At 47.1% G+C, this 18,187-nt stretch overlaps 1 protein-coding gene across 2 annotated transcripts in view; it reads left to right on the forward strand.

The window, feature by feature from the left end:
• The window catches only part of LOC138966928 (protein Hook homolog 3-like), a 40,463-nt gene that overhangs the window by 17,130 nt on the left and 5,146 nt on the right, over positions 1–18,187 (forward strand). For both annotated transcript variants that reach the window (XM_070339328.1, XM_070339329.1), the window contains exons 17-22: positions 5,068–5,208; positions 6,695–6,890; positions 7,127–7,240; positions 7,745–7,849; positions 8,236–8,307; positions 14,636–14,775. In XM_070339328.1, the coding sequence (XP_070195429.1) occupies positions 5,068–5,208; positions 6,695–6,890; positions 7,127–7,240; positions 7,745–7,849; positions 8,236–8,307; positions 14,636–14,775 (768 nt within the window). The remainder of the gene's footprint in view (positions 1–5,067; positions 5,209–6,694; positions 6,891–7,126; positions 7,241–7,744; positions 7,850–8,235; positions 8,308–14,635; positions 14,776–18,187) is intronic.

Genomic DNA, 18,187 nt, shown 5'->3' on the forward strand with positions numbered 1-18,187 from the left:
TAGGCTGGGTTGTTCGCGAGCACTCTCTCCGTAAGGAGAGGGGGTCTGCTTCCTCTCTTTCTCTTCCCGCTCAGCTTGCTTTTAGCAACACTGCAGTGGGAAGTCAGCTCTCTCCCCTTGTGGGAGAGGGAGAGAGGGGGCATGGTAAGTCACAGCCTGGGTTTGGTCCCACCTTGTCCCACTGGGGGCAGGGGGCTGTGTCAGCTTCTCACTCTTTCCCACCCACTGGGCGGGACTGGGTGGGGGCTGCTGCTTCCTCTCTTTTCTCTTCCCGCTCGGCTTGCTTTTAGCACTGCTGCGGTGGGAAGTCAGCTCTCTCCCCGGGTGGGAGAGGGAGAGAGGGGGCTCGGTAAGTCACAGTCTGGGCTTGTCCCACTCTGCCCTTTGCGGGCAGGGGGCTGTGTTAGCTTCCCACCCTTTCCCGCCCCCCGGGCGCGTTGGGGTGGCGGCTTTCCAGGCTACGTTACATACCCCTTCTCTGCTCCATTTGGGGCAGGGTGGGGGGGTGTCAGTGGCTCACTCTTTCCCGCCCGCTGGGCAGGATCGGGTGGGGGCTGGAGCAGCGTTCCACCCTGTCCCTCCCTCTGGGTCGGACGGGGTGGGCGCTGTTGGACTGTCTTCACAGTCTGTGCCTCTATTGTCCTGGCCCGACAGTCGTCCTCCTCCCTTATCGGGTTGTGTGGTCGGTGGGCTATAGGATTACGGCAGGTGGACGGAGGGGGGTCGGCCGTTTTTCGGTTCGTCTCTCTCCGTCGCTCTTACTGCTGCGACGAGCCACCCCCCTCCTCATCTGGGGGTGGCTTGGCTCAGGCCTTGCTACACAGTGGGGGTGCTATGTACGGCTTTCCAGGCTACCTTACATACTCCTTCTCTGCTCCGTTTGGGGCAGGTGGCTGTGTTAGCTGCCCGCGCTTGTCGCGGGTAGCGGTCGCGAAACAATGAGCTTGACTCTCTTTTGTTCTCGGCAGGGTGTCTCGCACAGTGGTCAGGGAACAATGAGCTTTGCTCCGTTTTGTTCTCTGCACGGGCTGTGCCGGCTGGCTACATGGTCAGGCGGAGGCAGAACGTACCCTTTCTCTCCAGTCTCCCATTCTTTGTGTTCACAATGATCTGCAGGGACTCGGCTTTAGTATCGCCTGGCCGGTGGTCATTGTCCGTAGCCAGCGTAGGTCACCCCCCCCCCCCCTCCTAGGGGTGGGTGAGTGATAGGGCTACTTGACTTCGGCAGGTGGACGAGCGAGGATCGGCCGTTTACGGCCGTTTCTCTGTTTCAGTCCTTTCCCCGTCTTGGGGTTACGGCTGTGCTGGACCGCCCCCCTCCCCACTTGGGGTGGGTTGTGGTCATACCAGGTAGTCTGGTTCTTGGCACTGAGATGCTTCTCTCGCACAGCGGGTGGGGTAAGACGCGCCGGGCCCGGCTTTGTCTTGCTTCTCCACTCTCTCTTCTTCTTGGCAGAGATCTGTGCCAGTTACCAACCCCTCTTCCCCCCACCTCTTGTTCAGGTGGGCGGTTTTGGGTTGGCAGTCAGAGACTGATCACGCTTTTCATCCACACTCTTGGCGGGTTATTGGCAGGAGATTTAGTGCGCGACCTCCCCTGCCTCCCCTCCTTTTGTGTTTTACACAACTGGTGGTTAGGTTCGGACTTCTTGTTTAAGGAGGGGGAGTGTATAGGGTTGCCTACTGATTGTAGGCTTCCCATACATAGAGCGGCTGCTGTTGCAGTTTACTTTGGCCCGGATAGGTTGGGGGTGTCTCTCTTCCTTCCTCTTCCGGGATGCCTTTGGGTTTTCACAGGCTTTCTCGCAATTTGTTTCATTTGCTGAGTCTGCGGTGATTGCCTGCCACATGCCACACTTTTTGGCTTGATCCGCACCTTAGGATAGTGGTCTTCAGCCTACACCTTTCCCGCTGCTTTTTACGCAGGGGACTGCTGGCTTCGGGGTTTCAGGCTGCTTCGTCCTCACTTTTAGTGCGGAAGAAGATAGCAGGGAATTTTTCAGGCTCAGGGTCTGATCCGGACTTGTTTATGGCCAGGGGTTAGTTTCTGGCTTCTCTTACAGACCACAGGGAACATGGAGTTTTCATGATGTTACTCCTCCCTCTCCTCTCTGGAGGAGATAGGATGGCATGGTTTGGAGTTTTTTGCTTGGGCTGAGACTCTCTTCTGTGTTTTCTTATAGGCAATTTTATCCTCCCGGAACGCTCTTTTGAGTTAGGGAGGATGCCTTGGATAAGGCTTTAGCCAGGCTGCTGGCAGCTTGGGCTAGAGTCGTCACGGAGCGGAGTGGTTTCTCTGTGACGTTTTAGGCCCACACTGTTTTGGCTTGGTGTGATCTCCTTCCTTTACAGGGGGTTTGATTTCATGCTGGTTGGAAGCAAGGGTCAGGCTTTTTCGGGGGTTGTTGAAACCTACTCAATAGCTGGAATCTTTCCCTTCCTTCTCGGACCTCTGGCAGCGCATTTAGGCGCTCCCAGTTGCAAAGGGGTGTTTTGGTTCAGTGTCTCCTCCCTCTCTGCGGGAGGTGGGCGGCATGGGCTAGAGCTTTCAGCTTTGGCTGAGATTTTCCTCGGTGCTCTCACATGAGCTTTCCTTCTGCGTTTCTGCACACAGGAAAGGGCTCGGTTTCTGGGGGTGTTGGTCTCTGGACTTTCTCGGGGGCTGGTTGAGCTTTTCAAGGTCAATCAGCTTGTCAGCTGCACTTTCTTTTGGTGTTGAACCAGGTTTTTTGCCTGGTGCTCTCAGTAACCAGGCTAAATTCCGAGCTGTCCGTATCCCAGGTTTTTTACCTGGGCATGCTGTTCGACTTTGTCTCTTGGAAGGTTTATTCTTCACACAAGAGAGAATAGGGAGGCTATAAGCTCTTTTCACTGCCAGACTGGCACGAGAGCAGGCCTCTGCGGGGTCTTTAGACCCGATCTTCGGTCGGACGGTATCGATAGCTATACTGGCTCTCTAGTCTTTCCTCAAGTTTTTTGGGGGGTTCGGCCTCTCAGGTCTGGGACATGAGGGTCCTCCTCCAGAGTGGGTTCCTCCACTCGGGAAGGTGGCTGGAATCCTTTTGGATCGCTCAGGGGACTTTTTTCCCTAGCTCTGTTTCCCCCTGGACTTAGACCGCTTTTTGGATGCGTTTTCGTCTAGATGGGGCCTGCAATGGTGATTGCAGTCTTGAGGCTGTGATGTAGACGTGAATCCTTGGGCTTCTCTTTTGCCTGAGGTTAGGAGCAGTGGCTCTTAGTCTACTAGCCTTTCCTTTTTTGCTATTTACAGGCATGGCCTGTTGCATTCGGGCAATTCTTCTGTTGCTTCTTATGTGAACTAGCTGGGGTGAGCAAGTTCTCGCTCCCTGTCAGACAGAGTATAGGGGATTCTGATTGGGTTTCACACTAAATCATTTTTCTCAGGGGAATTTCTCCCCGGCCAGCTCTGCGATCTGGCCGACTCGCTCAACAGGCCCTTTCAGGGCTTGCACAGGGGTTGGCCCTTCTGCTGACGGGTCTGGAGGCGTGCTGTTGGTGTTTTAGATCATGGGTTCTGACTCTGGTCTTTGGGAACGAAGCATATATTTCCTCCACTTTATCTGTGTATGCTCCTTTTTTGGCCCCCTTGGCCAATTGGGGATTTAGAGCGGGGGTGCAACTCCTTAGCGCCCCTCTCTCAAGCCAGGTGGTTTTTCACCTCTGTTTCAGTTTTTGGCTTTGGGCAGCTGGGCCTCTTCTTTGAGGTTCCGGCTTATCGGCTATCTCAGCTGTTTTGAAACAAATAGGCCTCTCTTCTGTTGCTCATGGCGCTCTTGTCGGCATGATCAAGGGACCTTGTTTTACGAGGTTTAGAGGCTCCCCCTTGTTTAGCGCGTGGGACTTTGTTCTACTTACTCTGGGCCTCAGCCCTATAGGGCGGTGAGGCGCATGCGTTTTTGGGGTTTGCCAGAGGATGTAGCCTTAGGGCTTTTGGTTCCGTTTGTTCACGGTTTTTGGCCAGGTTTTGGGGTTTCAGAAACCTGGTCAATATCCTCTGGTGTTTGATTCCCTCCTCTTGGGAGGATTATCGCTCCGGGAGATTCGGATTTTCTAACTGTCTGGTTGGACTTTTTTAATCCCTTTTTTGACGTTACTGTCTTTTGGAACCACGAGCTTTAGCTCAGGTTCTTATTTCTTTACAATGGAGCGAAAGAGACGTCTTTTATTTGTCTCTCTCTAGGGGCTCTGCTACATTCATAGGACAGTCCTATGAGTGGTGCGTTCCGAACAGGGGGGGGGGGGGGGCGTTCAGTCCTCCCTCTATTCCTTTTCAGGCGTTCGGGAGTCTGGTGTTCTTCTCTGGCTGGTGGTGTTCCTCTCGCCTATGCGAGGTTTGCCAACAGCTCGGGTACAGTTTTTGTGCTTCTTTTATTGCCGTGTTGCGTTCTGGTCGCCTAGGCGAAGCGTTGCAAACGGCTTACTGGAGATCAGATGATGTGTTCATCGGTTTCTATCTTCGGGATATTTCCTGCACGCGGCTTGATGGCTCCAGTTCATTGCTGGTTTTAGTTGCTGCAGGGCAGGTTCTTACAAGGACATAAGTAGGTTCCCTCCACCTTTAGGAGGAATCTGCATTCATAAGAATTGGAGTAAGAATATGTGATTAAATCGAAAATTTTTAATTAAATTTTGATTTAATATAATATACTTACCCAATTCTTATAGTTAATACCCTCCCATCCGTCCCCGCTGGATTATGTCCTTGGGGGTTTGTTTGACTAATAGTCTCGAATGATTATTACGGATGCTGGCGCTCACGCGGTGCGCAGGGTGTTATGGGTAACCGAGCAAGGTCAGGCCATAGCAACGGCTATGGCGTCGCTTTTAGCTTGGTTACCACCCTACTAAGGGCAGGTAATTTGAGAGGTTTTTCGACATCTAGCATGTGGGACTAAAGTCAATGCATTCATAAGAATTGGGTAAGTATATTATATTAAATCAAAATTTAATTAAAAATTTTCGATTTTGGTCAAAAATACAAATAACGTATAATATATCAAGCAGAGACAGTGTTGACGGGTGTGTTGTCTTGTGTTGCTGTACCAGGGAGCAGTTGCTCCGTCTAGAGCACGAGAACAAGATGCTGAAGATGGGGACGTCAGGTACTCAGAACGAGGAGTCACAGGTGCTACAGTCACAGCTAGACACCACCAGCGCTCGCAACAACGAACTCGAGACAGAAGTCCGGTAAATAATATGCAATATTAAATGTAAATGATATGTAATATCCAATGAGGATAGTTGCCCTGTGTAGTGATTTCCTCAATACCTTTAAGAAGAAATACTTGAAGCCAGTATTGCTTACTCTAGTCTCCTCTTCTAAAAGAAGAAAAAGAAAGGTAGCCTGCATATTGTGATGTACCTGACCCTAGTCGTCTGAAACTTGTTAGTGGGTTACTATTTTTTTCTTTAGTTTTTTTTGTTCTCTCTAGCACTCTTCCCTATAGAAGTATTATTGAGCAGTAAATGATATAAGTTTGGGACTTTGGGACATTATCTTTTCAAAAAACGTTATTTTCTTGTTGATATTTACTTGCAAGACATTCTTTAAAAGTGTATGCAGAGAATGGCATTCTGACCAAGATTAGCACAGTAAGTCATACATCATTACATGTGTGTTGCTTTCCTCAGTTATACATTTAGATCTCACAGGTCCAGAAATGCTGGTTGTGAAGGGAAAGTAATACATACTCTGTATGATGGGATACCCCAGTTGAAACTTAAGAATGCATGTCTGGTTTAGAAAATCCCTAAGATTCTATAGTCCAACCTGTCCTCGCGACCACCTGCCAATTACAGTGGAATCCAGCTATAACGAACCTGGGTATAAAGAAATCCCTCTTTTAACAAACTGCTATTGATTTCCCGGCAGACAGCCTTCTATTTCTTACTTGTTACTTTCCGGCTACATCGCACCTTTTGAACTCATTTGCATAACGAACCCCTCTTTTAACAAACACGTTTTCATCGCCCCAGAGCCGTTTTGTCTCTAAAAGTCACAAGGCTACAACGAACTGATGTCAATAATAGTCTCCAAAGACAAAAATACACAAAAATACACAAACACAAGTGCACATCGCGTCATGAGCGAACTCTGAACAAACAGCGGGAGGTGCACGGAACAGCCACCGCCGCTGTGTTTTCACTATTCCAATCAGCTGCTGAGCTATGACTGTGCTGAGCTATGACTGCCACAGAAGCATGTGTTGCTGCCAACACCCTACGTCGCTACTTGCAGGCAAAGTGCAGCGATGTCTGTGACTTGGATATGATCTCCAAATTGGAGTGTACAGTGGAGAAGTGTGCCAGTTTTGAGCAGCGTAACTTATATTTGCAACTTTCACCGTTCATGGCTTTATTTTCGTGTTTGTGCGAGGATTTACGAAGGAGCGGAAGCACTAATCACATGACGTCATCAATACGTGTGCTTTCGAGTAACAAGAGTTACCTCCCTTGCACTGAAATTGTTGCATCGATTTCGTCGAAAATCCGGCTCTCAACACAAATATAAGGGCCCAGGCGATTGTTTTGTTCCATATTGCATAGCGATCACTTTCGGTCAGTCCTTTTAGGTTGTCGCTATAGACAGGTTTGACTGTACAAGGTAGTTGTGCCAGTCCCTCATAGATCACATGCACATCATGTTTCTCATCTCCACACCATTTTTCACCAGACTGCTGAATCAGCGATTGCTGGAGACACAGGCACAGCTGGAAGATCTTCAGGAGAAGCAGCAGACAACAGCCACAGCCTCCTCCACGGAGGTGGTTGAGATGAAGAAACGCCTGACGGAGCACTCGCAGAAACTGGAGGAGAGAGAACTGCAGTTAGCGCAAAGGTCCGCCCAGCTAGATGAGGTGAAAACAGAGGTAAGTGTCTGCTTAAAGGTGTCTCTCCTTGTCAACACCACTGTTTTGAAAGTTATCTCAATTTATGTAGCTTTTTGGTTAGAATAACATCACACTGCAAGGAAAGTTTTACATTGTAGAAAGAGGTGTTAACAAACAAAACTAAAAGCATGAAACTAAAATGCTTATTCTGTAGATGAAAAGAAAAAAATTTGGATTCAACCGTCTGTTAATGGTGTTTTTTGTTTTTTCAACAGCTGAGCACCAACACAGACAAGATGACAGCACTGCAAGACACCCTGGCTCGCAAAGACGAGGAGATGAGAGCGATGGAGGAGAGGTATCGACGCTACCTGGACAAGGCCAAGACTGTGAGTGTGCTGGTTTCATTATCTCGTTGTCATAAAGTGAAGCAGAGTGCTAATGTCAGGGTCAAACAACAAAGGGAAGTAATCGCTCTACTCATAGACAACAGTTGGTGAGAGCTATGCCTTGAACCATGCTAAGAGAGCTTACTAACCTTTGATAATTGAGTTATCATTAGACCCTGGAAGCATGCTTACCTCAGTTACTGGGTTTCTAATTTTATCAACTTGTGTGTTATTGGTTTGTCGAAATGTACTCGATACTCATACATTTTATTTCAGCTGTTGTGGTTTATTTAGACATGTCCGTTGTCTGTAAATGATACCATCTGTTTTGACTGTTGCCTGTTCGGAGGAATTTCCTTTGTATTGTCAGTGGACATGCAGCATCTTGTGGCTGATTAATATTTATATATTTCCAGAGTCTTCTCTGTATACATGTATATATTGCGAGTGAAGCAACATTGACAGCGTCTCCAACTCATGCACGATGCTATGTTTGTCTTACAGGTGATACAGAGCCTTGATGTGAACCATTCAGTGGAGACATCTCCAGAGCTGGTATCCCTCAGGCATCAGCTGCATGAGAAGGACCAGTACATCAATCATCTGGAGGTCAGTGCTACAGATCACTGATTGAAGATAGTTAAACTGAGATTTGCATCTGTTTTGAAATTTAAAGTTCCAAAGAAATACTGTTGGTTACTAAAACCATGGAATTGGATTTTTTTTTTTAAAGTATTCTATGATCCCCTGCCAGCTAGGAAGCAACTAGAAAAGTCTGAAAAGCAAGGAATAGACCTACCCTCCCGGAGAAAAAAAAGTAGAGCAGTTGATATAAAAAGACAGAGATAATAGCATTCCAGCAAAAAAAATCACTGTATATTTTTTTTTAATAGTGACAAGCAGTATGTTCATGTGTAGTATGCAAATACAATGGAGTTTGTTCTCAAATGTAAAAAAAATCACTAATTTGGGGTCTGGCATGTTTGCTTTTGCAGAAGGACCGTGACAAGATCAAGTCTGTACACGATGAAGAGGAACGTCTTATAGTCACTGCATGGTACAACTTGGTAAGTCATTGTCAGTTTGTGTCATGTTTTTACCGGTAATTAAAAGAAACTTGTAGGAGAAGCATTGCACTACCAAACTCATCTTCAATGCATGCGGAATGCCGAGCTGTTAGTTTTGAACATAGCCAGCAATGATGATATCCAGGAATATTTGGCTAGTACAAATGCTGGTTGATTGATGTTTTATTTACCTCTCTTTTCTCTTTGATTCTCACATCAGCTTCTTCTTGCATTCTCTTTTTATTTAATGGTTTTCTTGTAAATCCATGTAAATGAAGATGTGGTAAGCCTTCATGGAGTAACAAAAATTCAGAATGCTGAATGTTAGCTGTAAACCATATAAAGAAGAACATGAAGTTTAATCACATATTCTTACTCCAATTCTTATGAATGCATTGACTTTAGTCCCACATGCTAGATGTCGAAAAACCTCTCAAATTACCTGCCCTTAGTAGGGTGGTAACCAAGCTAAAAGCGACGCCATAGCCGTTGCTATGGCCTGACCTTGCTCGGTTACCCATAACACCCTGCGCACCACGTGAGCGCCAGCATCCGTAATAATCATTCTCGACTTTCGACAACACACGGTGGACGTGTCCGAATTTCGCTCTCACTTTTGGCCTTCACATGCCTGCTTGTCCGTGAGACTAGCCGGTTTCCTGTGGGTCTACCTGTCCGTCTACCTTTTGGTGAGATCTTTCCTGTTTATGTTTGGTTGAATGGTGTTAGCTTTGTGTTGAACATGCACGCAGACGTTTTTTGTTCTGGGTGACTGTTTTTCGCCGGTCTTAAAATGGCCGACAACAAAGCTAAACTCGGCGCGAGACTGGAAGGTGGCAAAGCTCTTAGCCTGGTTTAGTAACTATTCCTAAGAGTAGCTTAAGAACTTTGATTTGCCTATTATGCGGGTCGTAGATCCGTCAAACAGCACTTCTTTTTATGTTCCTATCCCTCCGAGGGTGGGTTCAGTTCTTTCACAGCTCGCTTCCCCTGTTGGGGTTAATCAGCCTTTAGGCTCCTTATAGACTTTTTGTTGGATCGTCGTCGGTGCGACTGATGGGGGGGGGGGAGTGGCCGTGTGGCTATTCTTTCCCCTTTCTCTGTGTAAGAGGAATCGGTCAATGTCCTCCTTTTGGGGGGACTTATCGATGTTTTGTGTCTATATTCTCGGCTGTTTCAGGCGCGATCGGCGGTTCCCGCCCTCCCGTTTCGTCAGCTTCGCACTGTGGCCTAGTGCAAATGGCCTGTTCGGTTCAGCCCGTTTTTTGCCTCTGGTGGCTCTGGGCTGTTCTCGAGCACCCCTTCCTTTTAGGAGGGGGGGCCTGCTCCCTGCCTGCGTCTAACCACTCTGATTACCGCTGGTACTTCACAATGTGTTACGCAGCCCCCCGCCATTGGGGGGGGATAGGGGGGCGCTCCTGCGTCGCACCGTCGCCTGGTGCAAACGGCCAGCTCGGTTCAGTCCTTTCTGCCACTGGTAGGCTGGGTTGTTCGCGAGCACTCTCTCCGTAAGGAGAGGGGGTCTGCTTCCTCTCTTTCTCTTCCCGCTCAGCTTGCTTTTAGCAACACTGCAGTGGGAAGTCAGCTCTCTCCCCTTGCGGGAGAGGGAGAGAGGGGGCATGGTAAGTCACAGCCTGGGTTTGGTCCCACCTTGTCCCACTGGGGGCAGGGGGCTGTGTTAGCTTCCCACCCTTTCCCGCCCCCCGGGCGCGTTGGGGTGGCGGCTTTCCAGGCTACGTTACATACCCCTTCTCTGCTCCATTTGGGGCAGGGTGGGGGGGTATCAGTGGCTCACTCTTTCCCGCCCGCTGGGCAGGATCGGGTGGGGGCTGGAGCAGCGTTCCACCCTGTCCCTCCCTCTGGGTCGGACGGGGTGGGCGCTGTTGGACTGTCTTCACAGTCTGTGCCTCTATTGTCCTGGCCCGACAGTCGTCCTCCTCCCCTATCGGGTTGTGTGGTCGGTGGGCTATAGGATTACGGCAGGTGGACGGAGGGGGGTCGGCCGTTTTTCGGTTCGTCTCTCTCCGTCGCTCTTACTGCTGCGACGAGCCACCCCCCTCCTCATCTGGGGGTGGCTTGGCTCAGGCCTTGCTACACAGTGGGGGTGCTATGTACGGCTTTCCAGGCTACTTTACATACTCCTTCTCTGCTCCGTTTGGGGCAGGTGGCTGTGTTAGCTGCCCGCGCTTGTCGCGGGTAGCGGTCGTGAAACAATGAGCTTGACTCTCTTTTGTTCTCGGCAGGGTGTCTCGCACAGTGGTCAGGGAACAATGAGCTTTGCTCCGTTTTGTTCTCTGCACGGGCTGTGCCGGCTGGCTACATGGTCAGGCGGAGACAGAACGTACCCTTTCTCTCCAGTCTCCCATTCTTTGTGTTCACAATGATCTGCAGGGACTCGGCTTTAGTATCGCCTGGCCGGTGGTCATTGTCCGTAGCCAGCGTAGGTCACCCCCCCCCCTCCTAGGGGTGGGTGAGTGATAGGGCTACTTGACTTCGGCAGGTGGACGAGCGAGGATCGGCCGTTTACGGCCGTTTCTCTGTTTCAGTTCTTACCCCGTCTTGGGGTTACGGCTGTGCTGGACCGCCCCCCTCCCCGCTTGGGGTGGGTTGTGGTCATACCAGGTAGTCTGGTTCTTAGCACTGAGATGCTTCTCTCGCACAGCGGGTGGGGTAAGACGCGCCGGGCCCGGCTTTGTCTTGCTTCTCCACTCTCTCTTCTTCTTGGCAGAGATCTGTGCCAGTTACCAACCCCTCTTCCCCCCACCTCTTGTTCAGGTGGGCGGTTTTGGGTTGGCAGTCAGAGACTGATCACGCTTTTCATCCACACTCTTGGCGGGTTATTGGCAGGAGATTTAGTGCGCGACCTCCCCTGCCTCCCCTCCTTTTGTGTTTTACACAACTGGTGGTTAGGTTCGGACTTCTTGTTTAAGGAGGGGGAGTGTATAGGGTTGCCTACTGATTGTAGGCTTCCCATACATAGAGCGGCTGCTGTTGCAGTTTACTTTGGCCCGGATAGGTTGGGGGTGTCTCTCTTCCTTCCTCTTCCGGGATGCCTTTGGGTTTTCACAGGCTTTCTCGCAATTTGTTTCATTTGCTGAGTCTGCGGTGATTGCCTGCCACATGCCACACTTTTTGGCTTGATCCGCACCTTAGGATGGTGGTCTTCAGCCTACACCTTTCCCGCTGCTTTTTACGCAGGGGACTGCTGGCTTCGGGGTTTCAGGCTGCTTCGTCCTCACTTTTAGTGCGGAAGAAGATAGCAGGGAATTTTTCAGGCTCAGGGTCTGATCCGGACTTTTTTATGGCCAGGGGTTAGTTTCTGGCTTCTCTTACAGACCACAGGGAACATGGAGTTTTCATGATATTACTCCTCCCTCTCCTCTCTGGAGGAGATAGGATGGCATGGTTTGGAGTTTTCTGCTTTGGCTGAGACTCTCTTCTGTGCTTTCTTATAGGCAATCTTATCCTCCCGGAACGCTCTTTTGAGTTAGGGAGGATGCCTTGGATAAGGCTTTAGCCAGGCTGCTGGCAGCTTGGGCTAGGGTCGTCACGGAGCGGAGTGGTTTCTCTGTGACGTTTTAGGCCCACACTGTTTTGGCTTGGTGTGATCTCCTTCCTTTACAAGGGGTTTGATTTCATGCTGGTTGCAGGAAGCAAGGGTCAGGCTTTTTCGGGGGTTGTTGAAACCTACTCAATAGCTGGAATCTTTCCCTTCCTTCTTGGACCTCTGGCAGCGCATTTAGGCGCTCCCAGTTGCAAAGGGGTGTTTTGGTTCAGTGTCGCCTCCCTCTCTGCGGGAGGTGGGTCGGCATGGGCTAGAGCTTTCAGCTTTGGCTGAGATTTTCCTCGGTGCTCTCACATGAGCTTTCCTTCTGTGTTTCTGCACACAGGAAAGGGCTCGGTTTCTGGGGGTGTTGGTCTCTGGACTTTCTCGGGGGCTGGTTGAGCTTTTTCAAGGTCAATCAGCTTGTCAGCTGCACTTTCTTTTGGTGTTGAACCAGGTTTTTTGCCTGGTGCTCTCAGTAACCAGGCTAAATTCCGAGCTGTCCTTATCCCAGGTTTTTTACCTGGGCATGCTGTTCGACTTTGTCTCTTGGAAGGTTTATTCTTCACACAAGAGAGAATAGGGAGGCTATAAGCTCTTTTCACTGCCAGACTGGCACGAGAGCAGGCCTCTGCGGGGTCTTTAGACCCGATCTTCGGTCGGACGGTATCGATAGCTATACTGGCTCTCTAGTCTTTCCTCAAGTTTTTTCGGGGGTTCGGCCTCTCAGGTCTGGGACATGAGGGTCCTCCTCCAGAGTGGGTTCCTCCACTCGGGAAGGTGGCTGGAATCCTTTTGGATCGCTCAGGGGACTTTTTTCCCTAGCTCTGTTTCCCCCTGGACTTAGACCGCTTTTTGGATGCGTTTTCGTCTAGATGGGGCCTGCAATGGTGATTGCAGTCTTGAGGCTGTGATGTAGACGTGAATCCTTGGGCTTCTCTTTTGCCTGAGGTTAGGAGCAGTGGCTCTTAGTCTACTAGCCTTTCCCTTTTTGCTATTTACAGGCATGGCCTGTTGCATTCGGGCAATTCTTCGGTTGCTTCTTATGTGAACTAGCTGGGGTGAGCAAGTTCTCGCTCCCTGTCAGACAGAGTATAGGGGATTCTGATTGGGTTTCACACTAAATCATTTTTCTCAGGGGAATTTCTCCCCGGCCAGCTCTGCGATCTGGCCGACTCGCTCAACAGGTCCTTTCAGGGCTTGCACAGGGGTTCTTCTGCTGACGGGTCTGGAGGCGTGCTGTTTGTGTTTTAGATCATGGGTTCTGACTCTGGTCTTTGGGAACGAAGCATATATTTCCTCCACTTTATCTGTGTATGCTCCTTTTTTGGCCCCCTTGGCCAATTGGGGATTTAGAGCGGGGGTGCAACTCCTTAGCGCCCCTCTCTCAAGCCAGGTGGTTTTTCACCTCTGTTTCAGTTTTTGGCTTTGGACAGCTGGGCCTCTTCTTTGAGGTTCCGGCTTATCGGCTATCTCAGCTGTTTTGAAACAAATAGGCCTCTCTTCTGTTGCTCATGGCGCTCTTGTCGGCATGATCAAGGGACCTTGTTTTACGAGGTTTAGAGGCTCCCCCTTGTTTAGCGCGTGGGACTTTGTTCTACTTACTCTGGGCCTCAGCCCTATAGGGCGGTGAGGCACATGCGTTTTTGGGGTTTGCCAGAGGATGTAGCCTTAGGGCTTTTGGTTCCGTTTGTTCACGGTTTTTGGCCAGGTTTTGGGGTTTCAGAAACCTGGTCAATATCCTCTGGTGTTTGATTCCCTCCTCTTGGGAGGATTATCGCTCCGGGAGATTCGGATTTTCTAACTGTCTGGTTGGACTTTTTTAATCCCTTTTTTGACGTTACTGTCTTTTGGAACCACGAGCTTTAGCTCAGGTTCTTATTTCTTTACAATGGAGCGAAAGAGACGTCTTTTATTTGTCTCTCTCTAGGGGCTCTGCTACATTCATAGGACAGTCCTATGAGTGGTGCGTTCCGAACAGGGGGGGGGGGGGGCGTTCAGTCCTCCCTCTATTCCTTTTCAGGCGTTCGGGAGTCTGGTGTTCTTCTCTGGCTGGTGGTGTTCCTCTCGCCTATGCGAGGTTTGCCAACAGCTCGGGTACAGATTTTGTGCTTCTTTTATTGCCGTGTTGCGTTCTGGTCGCCTAGGCGAAGCTTTGCAAACGGCTTACTGGAGATCAGATGATGTGTTCATCGGTTTCTATCTTCGGGATATCTCCTGCACGCGGCTTGATGGCTCCAGTTCATGGCTGGTTTTAGTTGCTGCAGGGCAGGTTCTTACAAGGACATAAGTAGGTTCCCTCCACCTTTAGGAGGAATCTGCATTCATAAGAATTGGAGTAAGAATATGTGATTAAATCGAAAATTTTTAATTAAATTTTGATTTAATATAATATACTTACCCAATTCTTATAGTTAATACCCTCCCATCCGTCCCCGCTGGATTATGTCCTTGGGGGTTTGTTTGACAAATAGTCTCGAATGATTATTACGGATGCTGGCGCTCACGTGGTGCGCAGGGTGTTATGGGTAACCGAGCAAGGTCAGGCCATAGCAACGGCTATGGCGTCGCTTTTAGCTTGGTTACCACCCTACTAAGGGCAGGTAATTTGAGAGGTTTTTCGACATCTAGCATGTGGGACTAAAGTCAATGCATTCATAAGAATTGGGTAAGTATATTATATTAAATCAAAATTTAATTAAAAATTTTCGAATTAAGGCAACTGATGGAATTGAATGTAGAAGAAGAGCACAGTAAACATTGGAGCTGTATTTATAATCGCAGGGCATGCAGCTTCACCGTCAAGCGGCCGAGGAACGTTTGGCCAACAATAACATGGGACAGTCTTTCCTCGCGCGACAGAGGCAGGTTCACTCACGACGCGCGCAGACCATCAACACAATACACACCACCAACGCCAACAGGTGATCATGTCATTTCTACGCGCACCTGCCGACCTGTGCTGTACACGCTACACGTTTCCCCCAGTGTCCGCCTCAAATCCCAGTGTCCGCCTCAAATCCCAGTGTCCCCCCCACCCCCAGTGTCGCTGGCCTCTTGTCTGCGTTGCTTTAACGCACACAGTAATATTGCAATACTCAGCTCTTTCTTCGTAGCTAGCTTGTTTTTACTGTTGCTTTAGTGGTGAGTTGGATGGTTGGCCATGAGTGTTTAAGTGTGTGTTTGTGTGTGTGTGTGTGTGTGTGTGTGTGTGTGTGTGTGTGTGTGTGTGTGTGTGTGTGTGTGTGTGTGTAGTCTTTTGCAAGACTGAAGACTGATTGACTATATTCAAACTGAATTTACTGTAGATGTTTTTACTTGATTTGTTAAAACCAGGGAATTGTACCAAATTGTTATATATGATAGGATCACTGAGTTGTATGAAAATGATCACAACATTTTAATAAAAACAATCACAGAGTTTAGCACAGGCCACAAATTGATATTGAGATCAATAGTGGCTATGATGATCACAAAATGCATTTTCAATTCAAGGTCAGTGTTTGAGGAACAAGACATTTATTATATTTTATTTTGATTGATTTTTTTTTTAAACCTTTTTGCTTGCTTTGTTTTATATACAAGTTTTAAACCTTTTAGTCGCTTGTCTTACCTGGTACCTATTAGTCTTTTATTTTTTACTTACAGTTAAAAAATATGACAGTTTTGATCTTGGAAAAATGCAATATTTGAGTACATCCGCATTCTTATTTGTATAGTTTTAATGTATATGATACACTTTCTTTTAATTGTCTGGTATTTGGATTTGTTTGCTGTCTTTAATGAATCAAAAAGCAGTGTGTCTTACTAAGTCTTACTAAGAGTCAAATGGGTGATGTTCAGTTCTTTGTTTTTACTGTTTTTATTTCGAGTGATGTGAGCTTTACCGGTACAGACATAATCTGTGTTTACTGATATAAACAAGGTTTTTGTGAATTTGATGTTTGCCAGCAAGACATATGACCAGATTTACTATATTGTTTAGATCAGATGTAAATTTAGTCATTGTGTATCCGTGGTTTGTACAAAATCAAATAATTTATGTGGCGAGAGTTTGCTCTGTGAACATAGAAGTGTTAGCCTTAGCATTTGGTCTGAACATCATTACATCTGTCTGACTCCTTTTCCCTCTCCTCCTGGAATTCCAGCGACCATAGTCCCATCTGTTGTTCCTGCTTTTAAATATTGCTTCATTGCTTCACTTTCCAAAATCCCCCCGCGGGTTAGGGGGAAGAATTTACCCGATGCTCCCCAGCATGTCGTAAGAGGCGACTAACGGATTCTGTTTCTCCTTTTACCCTTGTTAAGTGTTTCTTGTATAGAATATAGTCAATTTTTGTAAAGATTTTAGTCAAGCAGTATGTAAGAAATGTTAAGTCCTTTGTACTGGAAACTTGCATTCTCCCAGTAAGGTAATATATTGTACTACGTTGCAAGCCCCTGGAGCAAATTTTTGATTAGTGCTTTTGTGAACAAGAAACAATTGACAAGTGGCTCTATCCCATCTCCCCCCTTTCCCCGTCGCGATATAATCTTCGTGGTTGAAAACGACGTTAAACACCAAATAAAGAAAGAAAGTTTCCAAAATTGTCCATAGTACACCTTTTTTGCTTGTCATACAGTTATAGGATTAAGTTTTTCACTACTGTACATCAGTAAAAGGCATTAATTACTACCAAAGCTGCTTTTACTCTTTATCCCTCTGTTTTTTGTTTTTTGTTAGTGTCAGTTTGTGCTACTTGATACCAGAGTTGCTGCTTCATACAATGTTCCATCCCTTCAGTATGTAGAGTGCTGACAAAATTAACATTTACAGTGAGGAGATGTGACTGTGCTAATAGTGATACCCTTTTATGTATTTGTCCTTCTTCTGTTCTGCTTTCCCAGTACCATTGAAAACTACCCCTTTCCACCCAGTCTCTACTTTACATTGCTTCAGTAGTTTGTCCATTGTGTCCGTGCGAGCAAAATATTATGTGTTTTGTGACCGACAGTTGTGAGCAGTACTGAGTCCATCAGCTAAGACACATAGAGCACTGTCTCTATTATATCATCTATTTTATTGAACAATGTCTCAGTCATTATATATGTTTCATTTTTTTATTTTCGAATATCTTCCTCCTGAGAGAAATGACAAATGTATTAAAAAGCATGCGATCTTGTTAATTCTGTGTGACAACTGACATCTTGTTTATGTTATATTTCATGACAATTAATTATGGTGATATGGGCTAAATTTAAAAAAATGCTGAAGTAGTTTGTAGAGAACTATGGTTGTTGTCCTTGTTCCAAATCTTCTCTCCCACTTAGATCAGATACCACCTTCTGATTCCATCGAGTGCCAAGTCAATAACTTTGCTAAAGGAACTAACCATCTCTTTTCATCATTGCATAAGTATAATTAATATTTGGTGATGCTGCACTTCAAATGCAAGACACATAACTAAAGGATGATATACGGAAATAAATATCAGGTTTTTATTGGCGATAGAAGAGTTGCACCCCTTTGAAACAGTGACTCCAACGATTGCCGATGATTTGAGGACTCAAGCAATCATGGATTTGGTTGGATGTACATGTTTTGTAGTTCTTTCGAAACTAGTCAGCAGCAACTGGTTGGCTCTCTGTTTGGAAGGGGCACAACTCTTCCACATGCAGTTAAACCCCAACACAGTTATTTCTCAAATTCATCGATTGATTCATCCTTCATAATCTGTGCGTTTAGTGACTGTAAAATAACTTGCCAATTTGACTGTAAAATAACAAGCCAATTTTTCATACTAATTGGACGTGTTTAGTCTTGCCATCTAGCTGTAATGTGAAACAGTTCAGGTTCTTATTCAGCCATAATGATATAGTCTGTGTTTAAAAAGTCGGACTTTCACAAACACCATTGTTATTTCTGAACCTTTTTTGTTTCACATTGACACTGTACTGATGTTCTTCTGATATAACATGTACTATGGAAAGGGTAATTATATGTCATTTAATGTTTGTGATGGAGATTTTCTCCCATTGTTTCCAAGTTATTTACAGTGGAACCTCTCAAAAAGACCTCAAAAAGACCCGAGGGAATGAGGTCTTGTGAAGGAAATAGGCTTAAACTGGTGATAAATGCGCACACTTCATGAAGACCAAGGTTTTAAAAACAAGTCTTAAACCAGATGGTCTTAAAACTAGAGTCTTAAACCAGAGGTTTCACTGTACTGACTACTGTGTATTCATCTGTCATTTCGTGAAAGGATGACATTTTATTTTGATCACATTTTATGGTGCAATTTCTCACAGCTGCCAGAGGCTATCTGGCTTTTCATTGTGATGTGTACAAATCTCTGC

This window comes from Littorina saxatilis, linkage group LG5 (genome assembly GCF_037325665.1).
Source record: "Littorina saxatilis isolate snail1 linkage group LG5, US_GU_Lsax_2.0, whole genome shotgun sequence".
NCBI lineage: Eukaryota > Metazoa > Mollusca > Gastropoda > Littorinimorpha > Littorinidae > Littorina > Littorina saxatilis.